Raw genomic sequence first — 26,236 nt, 5'->3', positions numbered from 1 at the left:
CCTATTCTAGCCTGCTTCAATAAGCCCCAAGGCAAGAATTCGGTGGGGGGAGCCTAAATGACACCTGGACCCAGGTTCCTAGCTCCACAGCTGAACAGCCCAGTGCTAGGACTCTCCGATTGCACATCAGTTAAATGGGAGCGCTGCCCTCCCGTCCCTCCTCTCTCTCGAGGATGCACTAAAGAAACAGGCCTTCGTGGTGTGGGTCTATGTTTCTCAGGCTCTTTGAACTGGCTGCTGACAAACAAACAAAACAAATGGCCCTCTTCCCTTCCTAAGCATTATTTCCAGGTGATTTTTTTCGTGGGGGCAAGAGACAGCAAAAGGAATGGCTTCCGGTAACCGTGTAACGGAAGGCGCGGAGGGCTTCGAGCTCGCGACGGAGGCAGGAATCCCGCCTTCACTTCCAAAGGACTCCGCGTCCCGCGCCGGGCACGTGACCCCGCCCGTTGCCCGGATGACGGGCAACGGTTTGTTTTCAAACCCCGGACTCTCCCACCCAACACCCTCGGCGTCGCGGCGGGGGGCGCGCCGCAGGTAGGCCTCGTCGCCTTCGCAGCGCCACCCAGCCCTCCCCCCACCCCGCCCTCCTCCCACCGGCCGGCCGCGGTGGTTACGGCCTGGACCGAGAAGCTTTGAGGGCGCCCTCACCGGCTAGCGAGTGGGCGGCAGGGCGCGGAGTGAAAGGAGGTGAGAGGTCCGGAGGCCCAAACGCCGCGGGCACCCCTGCTGCGGGAGGCCGGCCAGGTCCAGTGCTGAGCTGGAGGCGAGCCTGGGGTGGGAGTTTCGGACGAGCAGGTCGACTTGCGGTGGAAGCTGAGGAAGGGTCCTGCGCAGCGCGGTGGCCATTGAGTGTGTCGCGGCCCCTGGAGCCCCAGTTTCCTTGTTGCGCACCCAACGCTCTACCTTTCTGGTTCCCGACCCCCACCCCTCCGCTGTTTTCCCTGTGGCTACACCCTGCGAGTCCCTAAGCCGCTGCCTACCCATCGCCCCCGTCCCCAAGCGGGACACACAGGACCGGTCCCCAGGATCCCCCTTGACGGTTGGAGAGCCCCTCCCCCGACCCAACAACCGCGCCTTTCTCCCCAACCCAGATACCATCAGCAAGATGCCTGACGTCAAGGAGAACAAGCCCTCAAAGGACCCCGGCGATGGAGGGTGCGGGTCCCTAAAGCCCCAGACACCAGGACAGAACGAGGAGGACAAAAGCGGCCGGAAGGACAGCCCTCCCCGTAGGTCCAGCCCGCCCCCCACCTCTTTACCCGTCATGGGTGCTTAGTATGGGGTCGCGTTTGAAGGGGGCTCTCAGAATCCTGCACCCTCGCAGTTTTTTTCTGTTCACCCTCCCTGTCTCTCCTCTTTTGGATTGCAGTTCTTATATTCCCCCCACCCCCAATCTCTGCTTTCACACCCTAGGTCCCCTCTTCACAGCCCAGTCTTTCAAAAAGTTTTTGGTCCTAGATAAACGGTTGACCCAAGCTTGATTACTTGATTCTGACAAGATTGGAAACTGAGTTCGTTCAAAGCCAGCTTTGTATTTTCAATTTGGAGGTGGAAAATGATAGACCCCTGGGGTAGAATGTTGAAGAACCCAAATGATCTGGGACAGAAATTGTGTTCTTTCAGGTGCTTTGTTGACTAAGTAAGTAGTACTGCCCTGAGTTTATATTCTTGAACTCTGTACTATAATAGATGTTCTTTTTTGTTCAAATTGGGGCCCAAGGGCTTTTCCACACTTTGTAGTAGGTGAGACCTTGCTTGGACTCACACTGTATTTCTCTCATAATAATTTCCAGAGAATTTAATCAACCTGGAGACCTGTTCATGTGCAACAAACAATTGTGCTAAATATTTGGGGTTGAAAAGGGAAAAAATAATTACAGGCCCTGCTACTATTAAATTATGTCTGTATCTCTCACGACCACATGGGGATGCTGCTGGGTAACAGAATGGCGTCAAGAAGGCATATTGGAGTGCTTGGGAATGCTGATTTGTAATAGTTATTCAACATGTGTGAACCTGATATGGGATGTAAATACAAATTAAGTTCCTTAGGTGGCTATTTTTAAGGGAATTCATAGGTAAAATAACTATCTGCAAAATGAATAACCAAATTCTTTTTAAAAATTCTTCATTTTGTAAATTTGAAATTTTATTTACCATGTTGGCTTGCTAAAATTGCTTACTATGTTATCTTCATTCTTGGAAAGTTCTTTATCTTTGGGATATGTGCATTTTTTTCTGTTTTGGTTACATATATTTCTAATTCCTCTTTGAGTTCTCATCTTTCTTAATATTAGAATGGTGTTCTGGAATTGCTTAGTGCTGTGGTGCTTTTAAGCAACAGACAAAACGATCTTGTCAAGGTAGGCTGTGAACTTTGGTTTGTTGTAGTTGTAAAGTGTGTGTGTATGATTTTCCCTCATCCTTCAATAAGCTGCTATAATTCATCTCCCCTTGAAGATTTTCTCTTAGTTCTCATTTAGCATTAGTGAATTAGTGGTGAATGTATTTACATATTTGACTGTGTTTTGCCGTTTTGACTGGAACTCAAGATACCAGAGAGGATGCAGAAATACAGGGAATTTCAACCATCTGCTTAAGATTCAGTTCACCTTTATGAACTCAATTTTTTCTTTGAAATACTTCAAATTTATTGAAAATTAAAAAAAATTATGAACACCAACATTAATGTTTTGCTGAGTTTCTTTTTTTTGCTCTCCAGAAAAAAGTATACACTATATATATATTTCTAAAAGTAAGTTGCAGTCATCTTGATTTTACCTATAAATACTTCATTATATATCTTCTAAACAGCAGAATTATTTTTGTATAACCTCTTTTTACAATAACTTTATTTTTCCTTTTTACATTTTAAGATCTTTTTATAATGGAAAGCTCAAACATTTGCGAAAGTAGAGAGACTAGCAGAATGACCTCCCATTTCCCACAGCATACATCTTTAACAATTAGCAACTCATTGCCCATTTGGTTTCATCTGTATCTCCTTCACTTCCTGGAGTTAAGTAATTTTCTGTGATCAAATTATGAAACTTCGTTGAAAGTGAGAAAGAAAAAGTGATTTGTTGTGTGCTGCTTTGTTTTATATGCTAAGTAATCACTATCACTATATATGCTATGTGAGAATGCTATTAACTAGGTCTGTACTAAGAACTTCCAGCAGTGGCTCCCAAATGCCAGTGCTGGTCTGTAACAAAATTCTCAGTAATGTTTAGTGGAATGATATCGTAAGATGTTGTAATGCGTTTATCCTAAAGCTAAATCGATTCCATTTAAAGAACTCCTCTTTATTTTGACAGTATTTCCTTTCTGCATTTTTGGAGGGTAAAATATCCTTTCTTTTTTGAAAATATGATTTTGGTGGTGGTCAGGTATATTTTTGTTTATGTGCTTTGTTTCAGTGTTCATACATGACAACATAAAAAGTTGCTCAAAATCATTTCAGGCATTTTATTGGTCTCTGCAGTCTTAAAATCTGGGACCTACCGCTTTAGAAGACCAAGGTAACTTTGGAGCCATTTAGTAAAACCCATATATTATCAGTAGGGAGAGTTCAGTTTTCATCGTGTATAGTGTCAGAGGCATGTAGAGGAGAGGTGGATCATTATACCCTTAGATAAATGTTTAATTTTGCATATTGCAAATTACTGTTTCTTTGCAGCTTTATTATTTTACATTTTAAGAGAAAAGTCTTTGATCACTTTTACTTTGTTTTTTTTTTATAAACCAACTTCTTTGTTCTCCCTTCTCCCCTTGCTGGACTACTCTGAGCTCTAATACTGTCAGGGGGAGTAGAATTCAGAAAATGTAATTGAATTTGTGGAGGATCAATTTGATGAATCTAAATTTGGGGCCTACTCAGTTGAATTAATCTCTGAATAAAATAGAAATTCAGACTTGTTTAGGTTCACTGTCACTGGTATGCTTTTTTCCAGAAAATCCATTGTAAATTCTTTTTGTCACAGATCTGATGGATACAGTTAACGAAGTTTCCAAGCTGAGCATCGCTCATGAGATTGTGATGAATCATGATTTCCACATGGAAGAGAAAGTTTTGCCTCCAAATAGGTACATTCTTTCTGCTTTCTTCATTTTACTGATCCTGGCAGAGGTACATAGTACAAATGGCTTCTGGTGAGGCTTGAACCATTTTTATTGAATAATGCACTCAGCATTTGAATAAAAGCCTTAAAAGGTCTCAACAACTTAAATAGAAGAGTAATAAATTGTAATTATTAGTATAGAAGGGTCAAGAAATATATGCTATTTCACCAGTGAACAGACCAAAGCAGTTTTATTGGAATGTTCACGTTGGGGCCCCACTTAATAATGAAATATAAATAGGGTGAATTTCAGATCTTCTCCAATAGACTTGAAATAAGTAGCCTGTAGAAGCTATCTATAGCTGCATAACAAATTACCCCAAAATTTAGTAGTTTAAGACAATATTATTTCACAATTTCTATAGGTTAGAAATATGTACATGGCTTAATTACGTACCTTTGGCTCAAGGTGTCTCATCTGGTTGCAGTCAACTGTTGACGGTTGGCCTAAGGCCTCCCTCAGTTCCTTGCTACATCTACCTCTCCACAGGGCAGCTCAAAATGGCCACTGGCTTCCTTCACAGTGAGAGAGCAAGTGCAAGAGCATGAGAGATTGTCCAAGATGAAAACCACAGTCTTTTTGTAACCTAATCTCAGAAGTGATATCCCATTACTTCTGCCATATACTAATTGCTAGAAGCCAGTCACTAAATCCAGTTTACATTCAAGAGGAGGGGATTACATAAGTGTGAATACCAGGAGGTAGGGTTTTTGGGGCCATCTGAGAAACTGTCTCCCACATAGTTCCTAGTAATTACTCTTTGTAGTGGCCACTGATTAAACAGGCACAGATGAAAATATTAATTTTCTAATAATGGTGTTTTCTACTCTTTGTCCCCTAGCTTCATTAATCCACTTACTATTCAGTGAATCAGGATGAAAATTCTGTTGAATTTTTTCCAATAGAAAAAGTCAGGTTTATTTTTGTTGTTCTTACTGACATTGCAGTGAGTCAGTAAGCCCTGCAGTAAGTACGAATTGAATGGCTCTGCTAGTTTATTAGCAGTTAAGTGAATAAATTTCATGACATTATTTTAAAACAGTTCTCACCAATAAACAAATAAATAATGGCAGTTAGCATCCTTCTTTAAAAACTTCTGTTGGGCGGGCCACAGTGGCCTAGTGGCAGCATTCTCGCCTGCCATGCCCAATTCCCGGTGCCTACCCACATTAAAGAAAAAAAAAAGCTTCTGTTATTTGGCCACTTAAGGGAATCTGTTACTTAAGAGCCTTTGTCTGTCACAAGTTGCTCCCTTGCTCTTCAAGGATTTGCCCTTGCCTGACGCCGGTAGGCATCCATGCCAAGCGCAGCTTCTCTGGGAACAGTTTTTTACTCAAACCCAGATCTCCTATCATCTCTCTTAGTGCTTAAATGATTTTTGTTGCTGGCAGGGGAGAAGAAAAAAGTGAAACTGGAAGATTGAAGGCCTGCTAAAGGGGTGGTGGTGAGGAAATGGGAGGTGGATAGAGGAAACTGGAGAAGGAAAAATGAAGCAAGGGAAATGGTACAACTCAGATACTCAGAACTGGGTTTCCAAGTACAGAAATAAAAACAATTATATTGGGGAAAAGATTGAAATAGAGTTTTATGTTATTCATTATTCCATAGATACTTGGCAGTTGCCTTCCCCTTGGGCTCCATAGGATGGTAGTAGTTATAATTGTAGGTTCCTAAGGGAAATCCCATGTTCAGGCATTCTACAGACATTTATTGAGCCCTTATTATGTGGCAGGCAAAATGCTGGGTTCTAGGAATAGATAGATAGATAGGTAGATAGATAGATAGATAGAGAGATAGACAGACAGACAGACAGATAGATAGATAGATAAAGCACTGCCTTTGCTGTCAAGAAGCTTGTTTGTTTTGGTGATTCACAATGGATGGAGGTAGCCTGAGGGTACAACAACTGAGGGAAGGAAGGAGGGAACTGTGGTGTATACATACAATGGGCGGCAACCAGAAGGAATGAAGTGAGACGTACAACTCTGTGAGTGAACCTTAAGGACTGTATTGGAATGAAATATCAGAAAAAGAAAGACAAATATTATCATGCCTCGCTCATATGGGCTAACTATAATATAAAAACTCCATGAATTGAAGCCGAGAACATGAGTTATCAGGTTGGGGCATATTGTAAACGATCTTAGATTGTAAGCTCTTATAGCAGTTACATGTATTCAGGAATTGTAACTGTTATTTCTAAATTCTGAAATTTAGAATTTAGGGAGGATAAGAGGTAAAATAAATTGGGTAGATTGAAATACTAGTGGTCAGTGAGAGGGAGGGATAAGGAGTATGGGATGTATGAGTTTTTTCTTTTTTGTTTTTATTTCTTTTTCTGGAGTGATGCATATGTTCTAAAAATGATCATGGTAATAAATATACAACGGTGTGATGACATTGTGAGCCATTGATTGTTACACCGTGCATGGACTATGTGTGAAGATTTGTCAATAAGAATATTTAAAAATTCTAAAAATGACATAGAAGTGTAAAAAAAAGAAACTTCTGAAGAGGAGACCATGAATAACAGATGACTGATCAGACCAGTAAGTTTACTCATAGCTGTGTTTATAATGTTTATTAAGAGTGCTGGACTGCCTGAGGCGGGTCAAGGATGACTTGCCTATGGAGGTAAGATTTGTGTTGAGTCTTAGAGGGTGAATAGCTGCTCTCCAGGTGGTCTAAATGGGAAAGGATGCTCCAGGCAGAGGAAGCACCGCATAGGAGGCACAGAGTGGTGGTAGAATATGGTAGGTCTTTACAAGTAACTTGGAATGATTGAGCACCAGGCCTTATGAAGCAGCAGGAGATAAATAGGAAAGGTAGGTACAGCAATATCATGAAGGGTCACATAAGCCATTATTCTGCTGGTGATGAGGATATGATAATCATGATCAGAATTGCATATTAGAAAAATTATTGATTTTAGAATAAATTGGTAGCAGTGTGAAGAATAGATTTAAAAGGACAAGACTGGAAGCAACCAGTTAATGGACTATTTCAGTAGTCCAAGTAAGAGATAATGGGATTGATTGCAGAGATATTTAGGAAGCAGAATTTTTGGAACTTGATGATCAGTTGGATAAATACAGTGAGAGGAGAGGAGTTATGAGAAATCCTTAGAACATGCTAGACAGGTTACAGTTTACCTCTGACAAGTGAGATAGTTGTATTGGAAGAGGAACTTTCACTTTTTTAAAAAAATTCATCTTTGTATTGCTTGTGTGTGTGGTTTTTTTTACAAAAGCAGTACATTACTATATGCAGGAGCTTTTCCTGGCTCCCGCCTGGGGTCTTCCTCGCAGCGAGACAGGGGAACTCGGTAGCCGACCGGTCCCGGGGGCTCGAAGGTCTGGAGGGCGCGCGAGAGTGAAGAACGACTCGCTGGAACTGGAGGAGCTGGCAAGGCGTGCGCACCAGAACGTTTATTAGAGGAAGTACAGAGCTTTATATAGTGGCGAGGCGGAAATAGGGGGGGGCCAGGGGAGGCGCGCTGCGTGATTGGTGAGGAGTCTAAGGGGTGGCAGCGAGGGATTGGGTGAGCTGAGAGCAGAAAGGTCCAATGGGATAGCTTGAATATGTTGCTAGGCAGAGAGCTAGAGGAACGGGGCCGAAATTACATCTGGCAATTCCTCCCTTTTGTTTAATAGGAGAGGAAGAGAGAGTAAAAAAGAAAAGGGGAGGGGCGAGGCTGGCCGCAGGTGCAGGTGGCCCGCGGGCGCCCATGGGGCTCATGCGGATGAGCCAGCATATGCATGAGCCACGCTCCCAAAGGGTGATCAGTCCTTAGGGTGGGCAACACTCGCTAACCATACCTGTGCCTGTTGGCGATGGCCTGCGCCCGCGAAGGGGTTTTGAAGTTCGAGAGCTGCTAGAGCAAGAAGTTTAGTTAGTTGTCTATGGTGGGAGAGTTGTTTATATATGCATTTGACTATAATAAGAACGACAATGAAGGCAAGTAATAGGAGTCCATAGAAGATGAGGTTAGAGAGAATGGAGGCAGAGACTTTAGGGATAATTGTTTTTTCTAGAGCAAGTATATGAGCTTGGAGTTGGTGGGTATGATTCCAGAAAGATTCATTATAAGCCGTAAAGATCCAGTCACGCAAAGTGAGGCGGGGTTGGGAGTGATTAACGAGGACAGGGGTAACACAGAGGCTGGAAAAGGGGTACCATCCATCACACGTGGAAGAAGCTATGTCGTAGAGGGCTTCGATGTTTTGGGCAATTAGGTCCATTTGCTGCTGTAGATTGAAGATGGAGTGGTGCATTAGAAGGTTTAGGTCTTTTTGACTGCCGAGTGCACCGGCAGCGGTACGAGTGAGGTTGTTGATGACTTCCGCGGTGGTGGAGGTTCGGGTGAGGGCGACAGCAGCTGTAGTAGCGGTGGCTAGAGATGCCACGACAGCGGCAGCGATCGCGGCAGAAATTCCGAAGTCTCGCTTGCGGCGGAAGAATGAGGGCAACTCTTTGGCTCTGAAAGGATAGGGGAGTTGCGGGGCTACCCAGGTGGAGGCGTATCAGACGGGGCTGCAACACAATAAACGCATAAGGATATGAAATGTTCCAAAAGTTAGTGAGAACACAGTTTTGAAGGAGAGTTATGTTGGGGCAAAGATAGAAGAAGAAGAAGGGCGGGGCGAGATGAACTGCAGCGGAGATGTTGATAGCAGATATAAGCAAGGGGTTATAGATTGGGCCACTCGGTTGCTGCCTGTTTTTCCGGGTGCAAGTAGGGGTGGCATAGGCGGTACCTAATCTGAGCGGCTTGACGCCGGAGAGGGGGCGGAGGTCGAGGCAGGCATATTTGCCACATAAGTAATTGTTAACAAATGCGGGTAAGCCGAAAACTGCAAGATCCGATTCGTTAGCATATGGAGAATAGAGGGAGAAGAAAGGATTTTGATTATAGGGGAGAGGGTAGTGACAGCGGTACCTGGTGAAATGGCTAAGTGGGAGGGAATCGAATGTGGTCGTTTTAGTCCAGTGGGGTATAGGACAGGGATTAGTTGGCGGAACGGCGTGCTTGCGTGTGGCAAAATTGTGGTGTGGCAGTGATGGGTGTTTAGCCGTGAGGTTTTCCGGGTACCACCAAGTAGCATCAAGGGTGTAGGCTAAATAGTAGGAGTAAGGACACGTTTTATAAGTACACGTTTGACACGTTTTACACGTTTTGTTTTTGACGTAATCCACAATGGTAATTTCCTGTAAAAAAAGGACAGTTAGGGAAGGAAGGAGGGCAGATATCCACCTGGGAGTCCTCGTCCTTGAGAATGAAAAGGAGCGCTAAGTGGGGTGGAGAAAGAGAGACATTAAGTGGGGCTTGACTGGGCAGAAGATAGGGGTTACAAGGGAGGTGGAGTGAGCAGTCGTTAAGCTGTAATGAGGGAAAAAGGGGGCTATCGGGGGTGATGAAAAGGACTCCAGGGGGGTTCTGCACTGCTGCCCAAAGTTCTCTGGGTGCTGCTGCGGATGCTGTGGGGAGAAGCGTAAGCATTATTAGAAGAATTTGCTTTAATCTAGGGGAGGGGTTACCGCAACGTTCTCGAGCTCCGTCATATAGGCGGAGGAGTTGCCTTTTTTGAGCTCGAGGGCTATTTTCCGGGTTGTCTTCTTCAAGGACTGCTTGCGTCATTTGCCAGACCAGGCACCTTGCCCGACAGCGCAGGCGTCTGGTGGTCGATGACGGCAGTGACGGTTGCGACTTTTTCTTTTCTGAGGGCTGTTCAAGGTCCATTGTTTCCAACTTCTTCTTCAGGGCTCACACTCTGCGTCGGTGGCGTCTGCTTGGTCGCCGTGGCTGGACGGACGTTCCTTCCGGGGATCCAGATTGGCTGCGGTCCATTCTCTGGAAAGACACAAGCAAAACAGCGCCCCTGGGCAAGGAGGGGGGCTGGCCCTTCCCATGTATTAGTGGCTGGGTCGCACCAGCGAACCAGCGGGGCTGGCGTGGGCCTGTGAGAGGGTCCTCAGTATTTATGTAGGGGAGATAGGCCCTCTTGATCGAATGTGAGGAGATTTAGATGTATGAGAGTAGCTGTGACAAGGTCGCTAGGGGGTGCTCGAGGGTTGTTAGTCTTTTGTATTTGAATTTTAATTAGGGGCTAGTGGAAGGCTCAATGTGACCAGCTTCTAACTGCTCTAAGACAAGGGTTTTAAGTATTTCTAATTTATGGGAGGGTAAAGGCCACTGCTGCACCCAGATGGGCTCCTCTGTGTCCCATTGAAGAGGAGTGGGTGCCGGAGGTATTAAGCGAGCAGTGGCGCAAATTATTGGGGGGGCCGCGTGGTGATGCTAGCCCCTGCTGCTGTAAGAATGTCTCGGCCCCATAGGATTTGATTGATTGTGGTTAGGAAGAGGGGCCTGAAGGTGCCCGATTGGCCCTCATCATCTTCCCATTTTAAGGGAAAGGCAGATTGCAAGGAGGGGGCGGAGCCCGTGGCCCCGACAACAGAGGGCCCTTCTTTTGCATTCCACCGATTTAAGTGTGCTGGCAGACATGATATTTCCACTCCAGAATCTAGGGTGCCCATATACCAGCACTGATCCTACCCTAAGTGAGTGGGTGGGCTTGTTGGGTGTTATGGGGACTGTCCACATCATGGTCTGGGACCGGGTCCGGCCCGGGCTGGTGCCCCTTGGGAGCCGGGCTGGGGCATGCCCCTCCTGGAGTTTAAAGGCTGCTGTATGGTGGTTGAGCGGCAGTCTCAGGCCCAGTGGTAGCCCTTGTTACAGCGTGGGCAGGGTGCGGGAGGCTTGCGCTGGGGTCTATTTAAGTGGGGGTCCACTGTTGGACACTCCTTTGCAAAATGGCCGGTTTGGCTGCATTTAAAACAGCCCAAGGTGAGGGACATGGCCGTGGCGATGGCTTGGGCCAGGGAGGAGGTTTGGAAGTCCACATTCGTGCAAGCTAGAACCCAGTCATGTAACCCCTTTTCCTTTACCGGAATGAGCGCTTATTTACAAGTGGGGTTTGCTCCTTCGAAAATAAGCTCCTTGGCGAGTGCCAGCTGAGCTTGTTCGCCGGCAACCTTGCGCTCGCAGGTGTCGGTGACCCGCGAGACAAAGGAGGCGAAATCCTCGTCTCGGCCTTGAGTGAGTTTGGTGAATTTTTCCGGTTTAGCGGCTGAGCATGTACGGAAGGCTCGTAGAGCTACTTCCCTCAGCTGAAGCCAGAAGCCCGGTGGGGCTTGCACGTAGTGCGCAGGAAGGGTGAAGGGGCGTGTCCTGGTGAAGGCTTCAGTCGGGAGGTCAATGCTGGAGGCATGGTCAGTGATAACTTGTTTTCTATTTCTGCATGGAAATGAGCCTGCCAGTCAACATATTGACCGGGGGTGAGGATAACTCTCGCTAGAGAGATCCAGTCAAAGGGAGTGCATAGCTGTTGGGACAGTTCCTCAATGAGATGGGTGGCGTAAGGGCTATTAAGGCCATCCTCTTTAACCGCCTTGCGAAGGCGTTTAACTTCGTCGGCACTGAAGGGGTACCAGGGGAGAGGGCGTTGGGGAGTGGGTTGGATATTCATGGGGAAACACGAAACTGGCTGCTGGAGAGGAGGCAGCGCGTGCACGAAGGGGTTAGTGTGAGAGAGGGGCTTGGGGCTCATATTGCAGGCAGAATTGCCGGGGGGGGGGGTGGGGGGGTGGGGTGGGGTGGGGGGTGCCAGGGGTCGGCCGAGATCGCTGCTGGCGTAGCGGATGGCCAAGGGGCTGGGTTAATGGGCGTGGTGCCATCACAAGATGGCGGATGGGGCGGGGCAGTGGGATCATAAGATGGCGGACAGGGCGGGGCAGCGACGCAAAATGGCGGCCGGGGGCTTTCCCCAGTGAGGGCGGGGGAAGGGCACTTCCCGTCTTTTCCGTTGAAGAAGGAGGAAGTGGTGGGCTAGATGGCGGGAGGGAGGGGTAGAGGCACCTCCTGTTTTCTTCTGGAGGAGAAAGAGGAAGTTTGCCCGTTTTTTTGTTTGAACAAGAAGGCGGAAGTGCGCCATCTTGATCGGCCTCGACACTGCTCAGCCCAGGGGGGTTGAGTTTGAGCGCACCGCCCAGCTGCCCGAACAAGGACTTGGCATCCGAACCGGAGCCGATGGGAAAGTCCTCCGCGCCATGGGGGTGCCGCGAAGAAAAGGCCCCCCACGGGGCGCAGTGGGACGGGGGCCGCGAGCCCCGAAGGCAGGAACGAACAGTGAGCGACGAGCGCAGGTAAGAGACCGGGGGGAAGTGCTTATTTTTGTGACATGTGGCAAGCCACGGGTTAAATGGCAATAGGAGGTTGGCGAACGGACACCTTACATTTATGGGTGTCCAGGAGGGTGGCTAATGCGCGAACTTGGGGCGCTTGGCGTGCCGTGAGGCGGTTGCCCATTCTCTTCTTTAGGGAGAATAATATAGGAGACGGGGTGAAGACGGGGTGAGGCTATTAGGCAGCTTTCGGGGCCGGTCGCCGAGTTTAAGTGTGGCGAGCGGCGAGAAAGAGAAGACGGGGGCCGTTGCCAATGGCGGGGCCCTTACCTGTCGAGCGTGGCGAACGGCGCTGGAGAGAAGACGAGCGGCGGGGAGGTCCCTGTTCGGGCGCCAATTGCAGGAGCTTTTCCTGGCTCCCGCCTGGGGTCTTCCTCTCAGCGAGATGGGGGAACTCGGTAGCCGACCGGTCCCGGGGGCTCGAAGGTCTGGAGGGCGCGCGAGAGTGAAGAACGACTCGCCGGAACTGGAGGAGCTGGCAAGGCGTGTACACCAGAACGTTTATTAGAGGAAGTACAGAGCTTTATATAGTGGCGAGGTGGAAATGGGGGGGGCCAGGGGAGGCGCGCTGCGTGATTGGTGAGGAGTCTAAGGGGTGGCAGCGAGGGATTGGGTGAGCTGAGAGCAGAAAGGTCCAATGGGATAGCTTGAATATGTTGCTAGGCAGAGAGCTAGAGGAAGGGCGAAATTACAACTGGCAACTATATATATTTTTTAAGGGCAAAAGGACATCTTTCTGGCTTATGTGACTGGATAGGTGGTAGTGTCACTGAAATTGGGAAAATAAAAGTAACAAGTTTGGAAGGGGAAGAAAGGAAATTAAATTCAAGTTTAGGCCTGCTGATTTGGAGATAACTGGGGCATTCAGATGTTATCAAAGAAGGAAAATTGTTTCATAGATTTTGAGGATAAAATAAAATTAAAGATCATCTAGTTCAGAGCTGTGTGTGTACATCCATGGAAATTGTCACACATCTAGGCTAGAACCAGAACCAGTGCTGAAACACTGGCCTGACCTCCATTCAGGGTTCTTCCTACTGCAGGGGCACGGTTGTTCTGGAACCATTTCCAGAGGTTTCCCTGATTTCCTTGACATCCAAGTCTGACCTGAACTTATTGAACTTTGCTTCATTTCAAACATAGTTCTTAGCCTTTCTCTGTCAATATGTCTTTTATCATATCAAATGCTATTTGGGGGATAGGAAATTATGACCCCACAACTATTTTTGGGTAGGGAGAGTAATTTGCTCATTTAACCCTCTTACAGTCTGGAGGGCAAGGTCAAGGAGACAATGCACAATGCCTTTTGGGACCATCTTAAAGAGCAACTATCAGCTACTCCTCCCGACTTTACTTGTGCTCTTGAACTTCTGAAAGAAATTAAAGAGGTGAGTGACCAACTTTCTGTTTTCAGACCTGGAGTTCCTAGATATTCCCAGTTTATTAGAATATTAGTAGCTACCAAATCCTAAATGACACACTTCCTTTCTTACCATGTCCATGAATCAGTCAAAATCTAATCAGGAAACAAATCATATAGTAATTGGAACAGGGAAGTTTTTTTTTTTTTTATTGTGTATGTATTTACTCATTTAATCCTCACAACCATCATTTCAGTTAGGTACCATCATCATCTCCATTGTAAAGATAATGAGACAGGCATAGAGACATTTAGTGACTTACCTAAGGCCAAACACCTAGTAATTGGGGAAAGTGTATTTGAACCCAGGCAATCTGACTTGAGTCTGTGCTTTTAGCCACTAATCAATAGTGCCTTAGAAAATAATGAAAAATAAAGCATGCTTGTCAGCAATGGAGACAATTCAGAGAACTTCAGAAAGATATGAGAGGAAATTGCATTTGAGAAACAAGAAAAGAATGCAATAAAAATGGATTATTAAAAAAGCCAAGAGAAATTAGAAATTAAAACTATGGAAACATAAGTGAAAAACTCAATGGGATGGAAGACTTCCAAAAAGTAGAGCAAGTTACAGCTTTGTAGCTACTCTCTAAGCTTCCAAATTTGGCCTGCTCACCCAGGCTATTCTCATCTCAATGGGCAGAGTGATTTGTTTTAATAATTTAGAGACACATTATGTCCTTGCTTAAAACACTCTGTTTTTTTTAATGGTTTTTAAAAAAATTTTTTATTAATTAAAAAAAATTACAAGAAACACAAACATTCCCAACACATACACTCAGCAATTCACAATATCATCACATAGTTGCATATTCATCATCATGATCATTTCCCAGAACATTAGCATCAATTCAGAAAAAGAAATAAAAAGACAACAGAAAAATATAACAAAGAAAAAAAATTTTACATGCCATACCCCTTACACCTCCCTTTCATTGATTGCTAGCATTTCAAACTAAATCTATTTTAACATTTGTTCCCCCTATTATTTATTTTTATTCCATATGTTCCTCTCATCTGTTGACAAGGTAGATAAAAGGAGCATCAGACACAAGGTTTTCACAATCATTCACAATGATATTGTGAAAGCTATATCATTATACAATCATCATCAAGAAACATGGCTATTGGAACACAGCTCTACATTTTCAGGCAGTTCCCTCCAGCCTCTCCATTACATCTTGGATAACAAGGTGATATCTACTTAATGCATAAGAATAACCTCCAGGATAACCTCTCGGCTCTGTTTGGAATCTCTCAGCCATTGACACTTTGTCTCATTTCACTCTTCCCCCTTTCGGTCCAGAAGGTTTTCTCAATCCCTTGATACTGGGTCTCAGTTCATTCTGGAGTTTTTCTCAATCCCTTGATGCTGAATCTCAGCTCATTCTAGGATTTCTGTCCCACGCTGCCAGGAAGATCCACACCCCTCGTGGTCATGACCCATGTAGACAGGGGGAGGGTGGTGAGTCTGCTTGCTGTGTTGGCTGGAGAGAGAGGCCACATCTGAGCAACAAAAGAGGTTCTCTTGGGGGTGACTCTTAGGCTTAATTTTAAGTAGGCTTGACCTATCCCCTGTGGGGTTAAGTTTCACATGAACAAACCCCAAGACTGGGGGCTCTGCCTATAGCTTTGGTTGTCCACACTGCTTGTGAGCATATCAAGAATTCAACTTGGGGAAGTTGAGTTTTCCCCCGTTCTCACCATTCCCCGAAGGGGACTTTGCAAATACTTTTCCACTCACTGATCAAATCGCTCTGGGATTCATCATAGCATCACCTGGACAAACCAACAAAATCTCATGTCCTATACAAAGTTCCATGTACTTAAGGTGTTCAATCAACTATCTACATAAGTTATATTAGGAGATGCACTAGTCAAAGTATAGATTTGTACCAAATAAACATTTTTTGCTTTAGTCTCACACATTAGTTGAAATTTTAAACTATTAAGTACCATCTATTTTCAGCACACTGCAGTAATGACATTCTTTTGTTCTTCCTCATGCAAAAACATTTTTAAAATTTGTACATTTAGTCACTATCATTATACACTCTAGGCATTCCTAGATTACACCATCTCAATCTTTATCGCCTATCTTTCTTTATGATTTCATTTATGCCCCAGCCCTCCTCCCTCTATCATTCTCATATGCAGCTTCATTCAGTGTTTTAACGTAATTGTATTACAGTTAGGTAATATTGTGCTGTCCACTTCTGAGTTTTTATATTCAGTCCTGTTGCACAATCTGTATCCCTTCAGCTCCAGTTATCCAATATCTTACCCTATTTCCATCTCCTGATGGTCTCTGTTACCAAGGAAATATTCCAAGTTTATTCACTGATGTCAGTTCATATCAGTGAGACCATACAGTATTTGCCCTTTTGTTTCTGACTAATCACACTCAGCATAATGTCCTTAAGGTCCATTCATGTTGTTACATACTTCATAACTTTATTCTGTCTTACAGCTGCATAATATTCCATCGCTTAAAACACTCTTAAGCAAAATTTCTTAACTTGTATGGTCAGTTTAGACGGACACCATAGGTACATGGAATCTTTTTCTAAAATTTTTTTTTTAAATGCCAAAAAACACCAAATGCAAACATTCTTAACTTTTGATCATTCCATTCTACATATATAATCAGTAATTCACAATATCATCACATAGTTGCATATTCATCATCATGATAATTTCTTGGAACATTTGCATCTATTCAGAAAAAGAAATAAAAAGAAAACAGAAAAAAATTTATACATACCATACTCCTTACGTCTCCCTTTCATTGATATCTAGCATTTCAAACTAAATTTATTTTAACATTGGAACAGGGAAATTTTAATATTAGAATTATTATAATGGGATTGGAGAAATTAAGGCTTGGATAGTAAGGAGTAAAGAGAACTCTAAATAAAAACTGGAATAGCAGATCTACAGAGCAGCCACTCCTGCTAGGGCTAAGCTAGAACACCTAATGACCTCGTTGGAGGGGGTAGCTGTGATGCCATATCATGGGTTGGGGAAAACTGTTCACAGGGAGGTGTCTTGCTGGAGGTACTCTGTTTAAAGTCATCTGAGGGGGGTGCCAAGAAAAGTTGCTGGCCACTGTGTGCTGCTGTCTACTGCATTGAAGGAGCTGTGTTCTGGAGAGGCTCTCTTACTGCAGGAGACTTCCAAATGAGGAGCATACCAGAAATAGGAAGAAAAGCTCCTTCCTTTTTTTTTTTGAATTTAAAGCAGTTTTATTGAGATCAATTCACATACTATATACTCCATCTAAACTGTACAATCAATGTCTTCTAGTTTATTCACAGAGTTGTGCATACATCACCACAATCAGTTTTAGAACATTTTCACCCAGAAAAGTATTCAATACATTATACAGTCCCATGTTTCATCCTCAGGCTTTTCTACTAGTGACCGTAAGTATTCCCTTTGTGTGTGATCCCACAATCATACCCATTTATCATTGCTGTTAGTTACACTCACTGTAATGTGTTCCCATCACCTCTATAATTTCCATTTACAATCAACCTTATTACATCTTCTACACAAATTAAGCATCAGCTCCCCATCTTCTGCCCTTATTCTATCTCCTGATGACCTATGTTCTAGATATTAATATCATGAGTTTGCTAGTTACATTTAGTTCATATTAGTGAGTTCATACAGTATTTATCCTTTTGTGTCTGACTTATTTCATTCGACATTATGTCCTCAAGGTTGATCTATGTAGTCACATGTGTTATGACTTCATTTCTTCTTAGTGCTGCATAATATTCCATCGTATTTATATACCACATTTTGTTTATCTGTCAGTTGATGGATACCTGGGTTGTTTCCATCTTTCAGCAATTGTAATTAATGCTGCTGTGAATATCGGTGTGCAAATGTCTGTTTTCATCTCTGCTTTCAGTTCTTCTGAGTATATACCTCATAGTAGGATTGCCAGATCATGTGGCAGTTCCATACTTAGCTTCCCGAGGAACCAGCAAACTGTCTTCAACAGCAACTGCACCATTCTACATCCCCACCAATAGTGAATAAGTGTTCTTATTTCTTCATATCCTCTCTGACACTTGCAATTTTGTTTTTCTTAATGGTGGCCATTCTAGTAGGTATGAAATGATATCTTAATTTGTTTTTTTTTTTTTTTTTTTTTTTTTTTTTTTTTTTTTTTTTTTTTTTTTTTTTTTTTTAAAGGAAAGACAGAGAGAAGGAAGGAAGGATAGAAGGAAGGAAGGAAGGAAGAAAGGGAAACATCTTTAAACATTTTCTTGTTTTTATTGTATTTTGTTTTTCCGTTTTTTGTTACATGGGCTGGGGCCGGGAATCGAACCGAGGTCCTCCGGCATAGCAGGCAAGCACTTTGCCCGCTGAGCCACCGCGGCCCGCCCTTTTTTTTTTTTTTTTTTTTTTTTTTTTTTTTTAAAAATTTTCTTGTTTTATTGTATTTTGTTTTTTTTTGTTTTTGTTACATGGGCTGGGGCCGGGAATCGAACCGAGGTCCTCCGGCATAGCAGGCAAGCACTTTGCCCGCTGAGCCACCGCGGCCCGCCGTAATTTGTTTTTTTAACTGTCAATTTTATTGAGATATATTCATGCACTATACAGTCCATTCAAAGTATACAATCAGTGTCTCACAGTATTGTCACCTATGTTGTGCAGTCATCATCACAGTCAATTTTAAAACATTTTCATTGTCCAAAAAAGAAAGATAAAAAATAGATGTAAAGAAAGAAAACCCAAAACACTCCATACTTCTTATCCCCCCCTATTATTGGCCCCTAGTATTGGTGTGCTACATTTATTACTGTTGATGAAAGGATATTTAGATATTGCTGTTAACTATAGTCAGTCCTTTGCAATAAGTACTTTTTCCCCATATACCACTCTATTAACTCTACACAAAGTGTTGTACATTTGTACTGGTTCATGAAAGAGCTTATTTATATTTGTAGTATTAATCATAAACATTGTTCACCACAAGATTCACTATGTTATACAATCCCATATATTTTCTCTTTCCTTTAGATTGTTTTTTTTGCATGGGCAGGCACTGGAAATTGAACCTGGGTCTCTGGCATGGCGGGCGAGAACTCTGCCTGCTGAGCCACTGTGGCCTGCACAATCCCATATTTTTAAACATTTTTTTATTGTGAAATAGAACATATATACCCACAAAAACAAACACGTACACACAAAAAAGCAATAATTTTCAAAGTACAGTTTAATAAGTAGTTTCAGAACAGAATTCAAAGTTTGGTATGTATTTACCATGCTATAATTTCAGATTTTTCCTTCTAGCTGCTCCAAAACACTGGAAACTAGAAGAAATATCTATATAGAGATTCAGCAGTCATACTAATTTGTTAGATCCTATCATTCCTGTTATAGCTCTTCCTTCTCCTTTGTACCTTCCCCCAATCTATAGGGGTCTTTGGCCTATGCCCGTTCTAACTTTTTCATGTTGAAAAGAATGTCAACAATATAGGATAAGAGGATGGAATTAGTTGATGCTCTTGGAGAGGCTGGCCCCTCTGAGTTTCAGGACTCGTGTGACCTAAGAACCTTGTAGAGGTTGTGAGTTTCTGAAAAGTAAACTTAGTGCATGAAACTTTTGTAGAGTCTCAGTTAGACCCCTAGATGTTCTTTAGGGTTAACAGAAAATGATGATGTTTGGGTTTGGAAAACCATGGCAATTAGCAATATCTAGCTGAAGCTTGCATAAGAGTAGCCTCCAGAATAGCCTATTGACTCTATTTGAATTCTTTCAGCCACTGATACCTTATTTTGTTACTTTTCTTTTCCCCTTTTGGTCCAGAAGGCATTGCTGATCTGATGGTGCCAGGGTCAGGCTCATTCCCAGGAGTCATGCCCCATGTCGTTAGGGAGACTTTCACCCTGAGTGTTATGCCCTACATAACATGGAGGGTAGTGATTTTCCTTGTAGAGTTGAGCTTAAAGAGAGAGAGGCCACATCTGAGCAACAAAAGAGGTTTCCTGGAAGCAACTCTTAGACATAATCATAGGTTGGCTTCATTTCTCCATTATAGAAGTAAGTTTCACAAGGGCAAACATCAGAATCAAGGGCTTGATATGATCCTGAAACCCCATTGCTCAGTACATACCTGGAGGAATAGAGTGTGGTGACTTGAATGGACATTTGCACATTGGTATTTATGGTGGTAGTGTTTGCAGTCCACAATGGATAGAGGTGGCCTATGGATACAGTGACTGAGATGTGCAAGGGGGGACTATGGTATATACATACAGTGGACTACTACGTGGTTGCAAGAAGGAATGAAGTCGTGAGGCATGCCACTAAGTGTATGAATCCTAAGGACTATACGTTGAATGAAATGTCAGGGAAAAAAAAGACAAATACAATCATGCCTCAATCATATGGACTAACTATAATATAAAAACTTGGTGAACTGAAGTAGAGAATATGGGTTGTCAGGTTGGGGCCTATTGTAAAAGATCCTAGATTGTAAGCTCTTACAGCAGTCACATATATTCAGGAGGTGTAACTGTTATTTCTAAATTGTGTGATATTGAGCTGTTTGTTTATAACCTGGTTGTTCCCAGAAACTTCAGGTATTATGTGACACCTGAGACTCAGAATTAGAGCTCTGAAGCTATGAAAGTCAGCAGTACCCCACAGGAGCTATTTAAAAAGTTGAGAAAGGGATCAGACTTGGAGTAGAGATATGAATGAAGCTGATCTGGATAGGACTAAGGAATATCAGAAGAGTGGGTAAAGGATGAGATTATCCATGTTTTAAAACTTCAACTTGTGAGACTAAAAGGGGAGATGTTTATTTGGTACAAAATTTATATTTTGGGTAGTATATTTCCTCATTTAACTTGTATGGTCAGTTTAATTGAATACTGTAAGTACATGGAATCTTGAAAAGGGCATGAGATTTTGTTGGTTTGTCCAGATTAGTGTGATGCCCTGATAAATCCCAGAGTATTTTGAATAAAGAAGTGAATAAAGGTGAATAAAGAAGTATTTGCAAAGTCCCCTTGGGGAAATGGGGAGAAAGGAGGAAATATTCAACTTCCCCATTTGGAGAATTTCTGATATTCTCGCAAGCAGTGGAGATAACCAAACCAGAGGCTGAGCACCTCAATCTTGGGTTCACCCTATGAAACTTATTCCCTCAAAGAATAGGCTAAGCCTACCTAAAATTAGGCCTAAGAGTCACCCCAGAGAGAACCTCTTTTGTTGCTCAGATGTGGCCTCTCTCTGTGGGTTGGCTTGGTAAGTAAACTTGCTGTCCTCCCGCCTGCGTGGAATATGACTCCCAGGGGTATAAACCTCCCTGGCAACATGGGACAGAGATCCCAGCATGAGCTGGGACCCAGCATCAGGGGACTAAGAAAGCCTTCTTGATAGAAGTGGGAAGAGGGAAATGAGACAAAATGGGATTTCAGCGTCTGGGAGATTTCAGGCAGAGTTGGGAGGTTATCCTGGAGGTTGTTCTTATGCATTGTTTAGATGTCCCTTTTTGGTTTGTGGTATGTTGGAGTGGCTGGAGGGAAGTACCTGAGGCTGTTCGGCTTTGTTCCGGTGGCCTTGACCCTTTTAAAATTTTTTTTAAATATGACAACATACAACCATGAACATTCTTACTATATGATCATTCCATTCTTGGTATAAAATCAATAACTCACAATATCATCACATGGTTGTATATTCATCACCATGATCATTTCTTAGAACATTTGCATCAATTCAGAAACAGAAATAAAAAGAAAAAAGAAAAAAACTCCTATATACCATACCCCTTACCCTCCTCCCTCATTGACTGCTAGTATTTCCATCTACCCAATAATATTTGTCTTTGTTTCCCTATTTTTTTCCATACTCTTTACCATTCCTTTTCACTGATCACTAGTGTTTCAATCTACTGAATTTATTTTAACATTTCCCCCCTATTATTTATTTATTTTAAATCCATATGTTTTACTCATCTGTCTATATTGCAGATAAAAGGAGCATCAGACACAAGGTTTTCACAGTCACACAGTCACATTGAGAAAGCTATATCATTATTCAATCATCTTCAAGAAATATGGCTACTGGAACACAGCTGTCCGTTTTCAGGCACTTCCCTCCAGCTTCTCCAATATACCTTAACTAAAAGGGTGATATCTATATAATGTGTAAGGATAACCTCTTGACTGTGAAATCTCTCAGTCATTGACACTTTATTTTGTCCTGTTTCACTCTTCCCCCTTTTGGTCAAGAAGATTTTCTCAATACCTTGATGCGGAGTCCCTGCTCATTTTAGGATTTCTTTCCCAAATTGACAGGAAGGTTTACACCCCTGGGAGTCATGTCCCATGTAGAGAGGAGGAGAGCAGTGAGTTTGTTTGTCGTGTTGGCTGAAAGAGAGATGGTGGCCTTGATTCTTGAAGACAGTTGTGTGGGGATGTGCTTTTGCAGTGTGACTGTGATTGTGAAGGCCTTGTGTCTGATGTTCCTTTTGTCCAGGGTATGGGCGGATGACTGAAGAAATACAGAGAGGGAAATGGATAGATAGTAGGGAGGACAGGGGATGGAGTAGATTGGATGACTGGAGGGTGCTGGTGGTTGGTGAGGGCGAGAGGTGGGGGGTGTGGTAAACTTAGTCTCAAGTTGTAAATGTATTTCTGGATATTGAGATGCTGGACTGTGTGTGTAACAGCTGGTGTTTCCCTGGGGCTTTGAGTAGCTCTGTGATACCTGGAACCCAGAGATGGGGTGCTGCAGCCCTGAAGGATAGCATAGCTGTGTATAATAACAGTTGTAGTGATGTAAGGTATATCTGGCCATGTTTGTAGTTAAAAACAAAGCCAATCTGACTGGGAATTGAGTAAAGTGCAGGATGAAGGATGATAGTGTGTGTACTCTAGTCCTTTATCTACTGTGTGGGACCAAAGATAGAGGGGTTTATTTTGTCTGGAACCTACATTTTCTCTAATGTGTAATCTGGATTTGTCTGTCTGGATAGCTCATTTGAATGACACAGACTACTGGGGTCCAGGGTGGGAACGAGGATCGTAGTTCTGTATAGCTTGGTATAGTGCCTGGAAACATCTCAGACTCTGTTGGGCTGATAATTGGGAATGTTGGTGGAGTCTCTTGAGGATCCAAAGGAAAAAACAGACAAACAAAAAATATATATATGGAGCTATTGAACTTTCCCATCTGGGAAGCCCTGGGTACCCTTTTAACCATTGGGGAATCCCGGGAAAATGGGTCAGGCCATTGATTTTGAGGCTCACCCTTATGAAACTTGCTTCTGTGGGGAAGAAGCTAATATTGCCTGTGGCGAGGCCTGGAAGTTGCTCCCAGGAAGCCTCTTTGTTACTCAAATGTGGGCTCTCTCTCCAGGCCCAACTCTTCAAGCAGGGTCATTGCCCTCCCATCCTGCATAGGACATGACATTCAGAGGTAAAGGTCTCCCTGGCGGCCTGGAGCCTAGCTCCCAGGGATGAATCTGGTTCTGGCACTGTGGAATTGATAATGCTTTCTGGACCAAGGGCAGAGAAAAGAGGTGTAATAAAATAAGGCGTCAGTGGCCAGGAGAAATCAAGTGTAGTCAAGAGGTTATTCTGAAGGAGACTCTTATACAAGCTTTAGTTAGTGCTAATTGCCATGGTTTGCTACATCTCAACCAACATTATTCTTGCTGACTCTTGAGAACACCTTGGGCTTGAATTGAGACTCTATAAAGGTTTCATGCACTGAGTTTGCTCTCCTAGAACCTACAATTCCTAGGGAGTTCCTAGATCAGATAAATCCTGAAACCCAGAGGAACCAGCCTCTCCAAGATTGTCAATTAATTACACCCCCCTATCCTTTAGTCTTGACAATCCTTCTCAACATGAAAAAGTCAGAACAGGCATTGCCCAAAGATCCCTATAGATTGAGAGAAGAATCAAAGGAGGAGGAGGAGGTATAACAGGGAGAAGATGGTTTCACAAACGGGTGTGAACTGCTGAATCACTATATTAATATTCTTGCTAGACTCCAGTGTTTTGGAGCAGCTAGAAAGAAAAATCTAAGATGGTGGAATAGTAGCCCATGACAAACTTTGGAATCTGTTCTGTAACTATTTGTTGAAGTGTACTTTGAAAATTATTGCTTTTTTCTTTCTTTGCTTTGTATATATGTTATAATAAAAAATGTTTAAAAAAAATCGAGGGCTTGGCCTGTTTACTTTGGAGTCCCTAATGTCTGAGAGAGTGCCAGAGATTTCTCATTTGGGAAAGTTTAATAACCATATTTTTCTCTAATTCCTTAAGGATTCTATCAATACTTTTAATTATCAGCTCACTATAGTCTGGAGTGTATCTGGGTAGTACATTAATTTAAGCAGAATTGTAAGGCCTTTTTCCCATTCTGGGCTCCATGTGTTTGGGTTGTTTAAAAGAGCTATCCAGACAGGTTGATTTAGATTGTGTTACAGAAAATTTAATTTCTAGACAATAAACCTGTCTGCCTTTGGTCTTATATAGTAGGTGAAGCTCTGAAATACATATAATGTCATCCTTTGCCCTGTATTCTGATTTACCTTAGTCCCAACTAGGTCGGCTTCATTTTTATCTCTCCTTGAAGCCTGATCTCTTTTTTTGTTACTTTAACAACTGTTTTATGTAGCAGTGCTGACTTTCAGAGTTGCAGAACTCCTACTCTGAGTCTTCGGCATAAGAAAGATACCCAAAGTTCTAGGGAAATACCAGCTTATACACATATAGCACAGTATCTCAGAATATAGAAATAGGCTTACAACTCTGGACTAGTGTGACTGCTATGAGAACTTACAATCTAGGCTCCATTTTTTCTTATAAGTTTCTTCCAAAAGAGACCATACAATATTTGTTCTTTTGTTTCTGGTTTATTTAGCACAACATAATGTCCTTGAGGTTTATGCACTTTGTTGTGTGCCTCACAACTTAATTCCTTTTTGTAGCCGCCCAGTGTTCCATCATATGTATTTATCACAGTTCGTCTTTCTGCTTCTCAGTCATATTACCCCTCGGCCCCCTCCATCTGTTGGGCATCATGGATGATGTCCAGAATAACGAATCCATGTCTTAGTGTCCTCACTTAGTTTTTAGCACTTAGTGATTAGCATTCTCAGTTTTAGAGAATTTTCATGGGTCCAAAGAGACAAAGAACTGATAAACACAACCTCAACAAATATAAAATCTAAACCTCCACTTATCTCTTGTCTCCCCCACCCCAATTATTTAACCCTGGTATTGCTGTGATACTGTTGATGTCTTTTTTTTTTCTCTTTTTTTTAAACTTTTTTTATTAATTAAAAAAATTAACAAAACATTAAGATAACATTCCATTCTACATATACAATCAGTAATTCTTAATATCATCACATAGTTGCATATTCATCATTTCTTAGAACATTTGCATCGATTTAGAAAAAGAAATAAAAGACAACAGAAAAAGAAATAAAATGATAACAGAGAAAAAAAGATTATACATACCATACCCCTTACCCCTCACTTTCGTTTACCACTAGCATTTCAAACTAAATTTATTTTAACATTTGTTCCCCCATTATTTATTTTTATTCCATATGTTCTACTCTTCTGTGATATAGTAGCTAAAAGGAGCATCAGACACAAGGTTTTCACATTCACAGAGTCTCATTGTGAAAGCTATATCATTGTTCAATCATCATCAAGAAACATGGCTACTGGAACACAGCTCTACATTTTCAGGCAGTTCCCTCCAGCCTCTCCACTACATCTTGAACAACAAGGTGATATCTACTTAATGCATAAGAATAACCTCCAGGATAACCTCTCAACTCTGTTTGGAATCTCTCAGCCATTGACACTTTGTCTCATTTCACTCTTCCCCCTTTGGTCGAGAAGGTTCTCTCAATCCCTTGATGTTAATTCTCAGCTCATTCTAGGGTTTTTCTCAGTCCCTTGATGCTGAGTCTCAGCTTATTCCAGGATCTCTGTCCCACGTTGCCAGGAAGATCCACACCCCTCAGAGTCATGTCCCATGCAGAGAGGGGGAGGGTGGTGAGACTGCTTGTCATGTTGGCTGGAGAGAGAGGCCACATCTGAGCAACAAAAGAGGCTCTCTTGGTGTTGACTCTTAGGCCTAAATTTTAAGTAGACTTGACCTATCCTTTGTGGGGTTAAGTTTAATATGAACAAACCTCAAGACTGGGGGCTCAGCCTATAGCTTTGGTTGTCCACACTGCTTGTGAGAATATCAAGAATTCAACTTGGGGAAGTTGAATTTCTCCCTGCTCTCACCATTCCCTGAAGGGGGCTTGCAAATACTTTTCCAGTCACTGATCAAATCACTCTGGGATTCATCGGGGCACCACCCTGGACAAACCAACAAAATCTCATGTTCTACCTGAGATTCCAAGTACTTATGATGTTCAGTCAAACTATCTACAT

The 26,236-nt window shown here is 43.0% G+C and overlaps 1 protein-coding gene across 5 annotated transcripts in view; it reads left to right on the top strand.

Moving 5' to 3' along the window:
• Positions 1-404: 404 nt before the first annotated feature.
• TCP11 (t-complex 11) overlaps positions 405-26,236 on the top strand; it is an 88,237-nt gene continuing 62,405 nt past the window's right edge. The window contains exons 1-4 of one of the 5 annotated variants that reach the window (XM_077161549.1): positions 405-537; positions 1,095-1,232; positions 3,987-4,089; positions 13,637-13,757. In XM_077161549.1, the coding sequence (XP_077017664.1) occupies positions 1,109-1,232; positions 3,987-4,089; positions 13,637-13,757 (348 nt within the window). In that variant the 5' untranslated portion in view covers positions 405-537; positions 1,095-1,108. The other 4 variants (XM_077161553.1, XM_077161552.1, XM_077161551.1 and 1 more) reach the window with 4 other exon arrangements.

Source organism: Tamandua tetradactyla, chromosome 5 (genome assembly GCF_023851605.1).
Source record: "Tamandua tetradactyla isolate mTamTet1 chromosome 5, mTamTet1.pri, whole genome shotgun sequence".
Classification (NCBI taxonomy): Eukaryota; Metazoa; Chordata; class Mammalia; order Pilosa; family Myrmecophagidae; genus Tamandua; species Tamandua tetradactyla.
The sequence above is the reverse complement of the archived record's forward strand: the minus strand, read 5'-3'. Positions and strand labels throughout refer to the sequence as shown.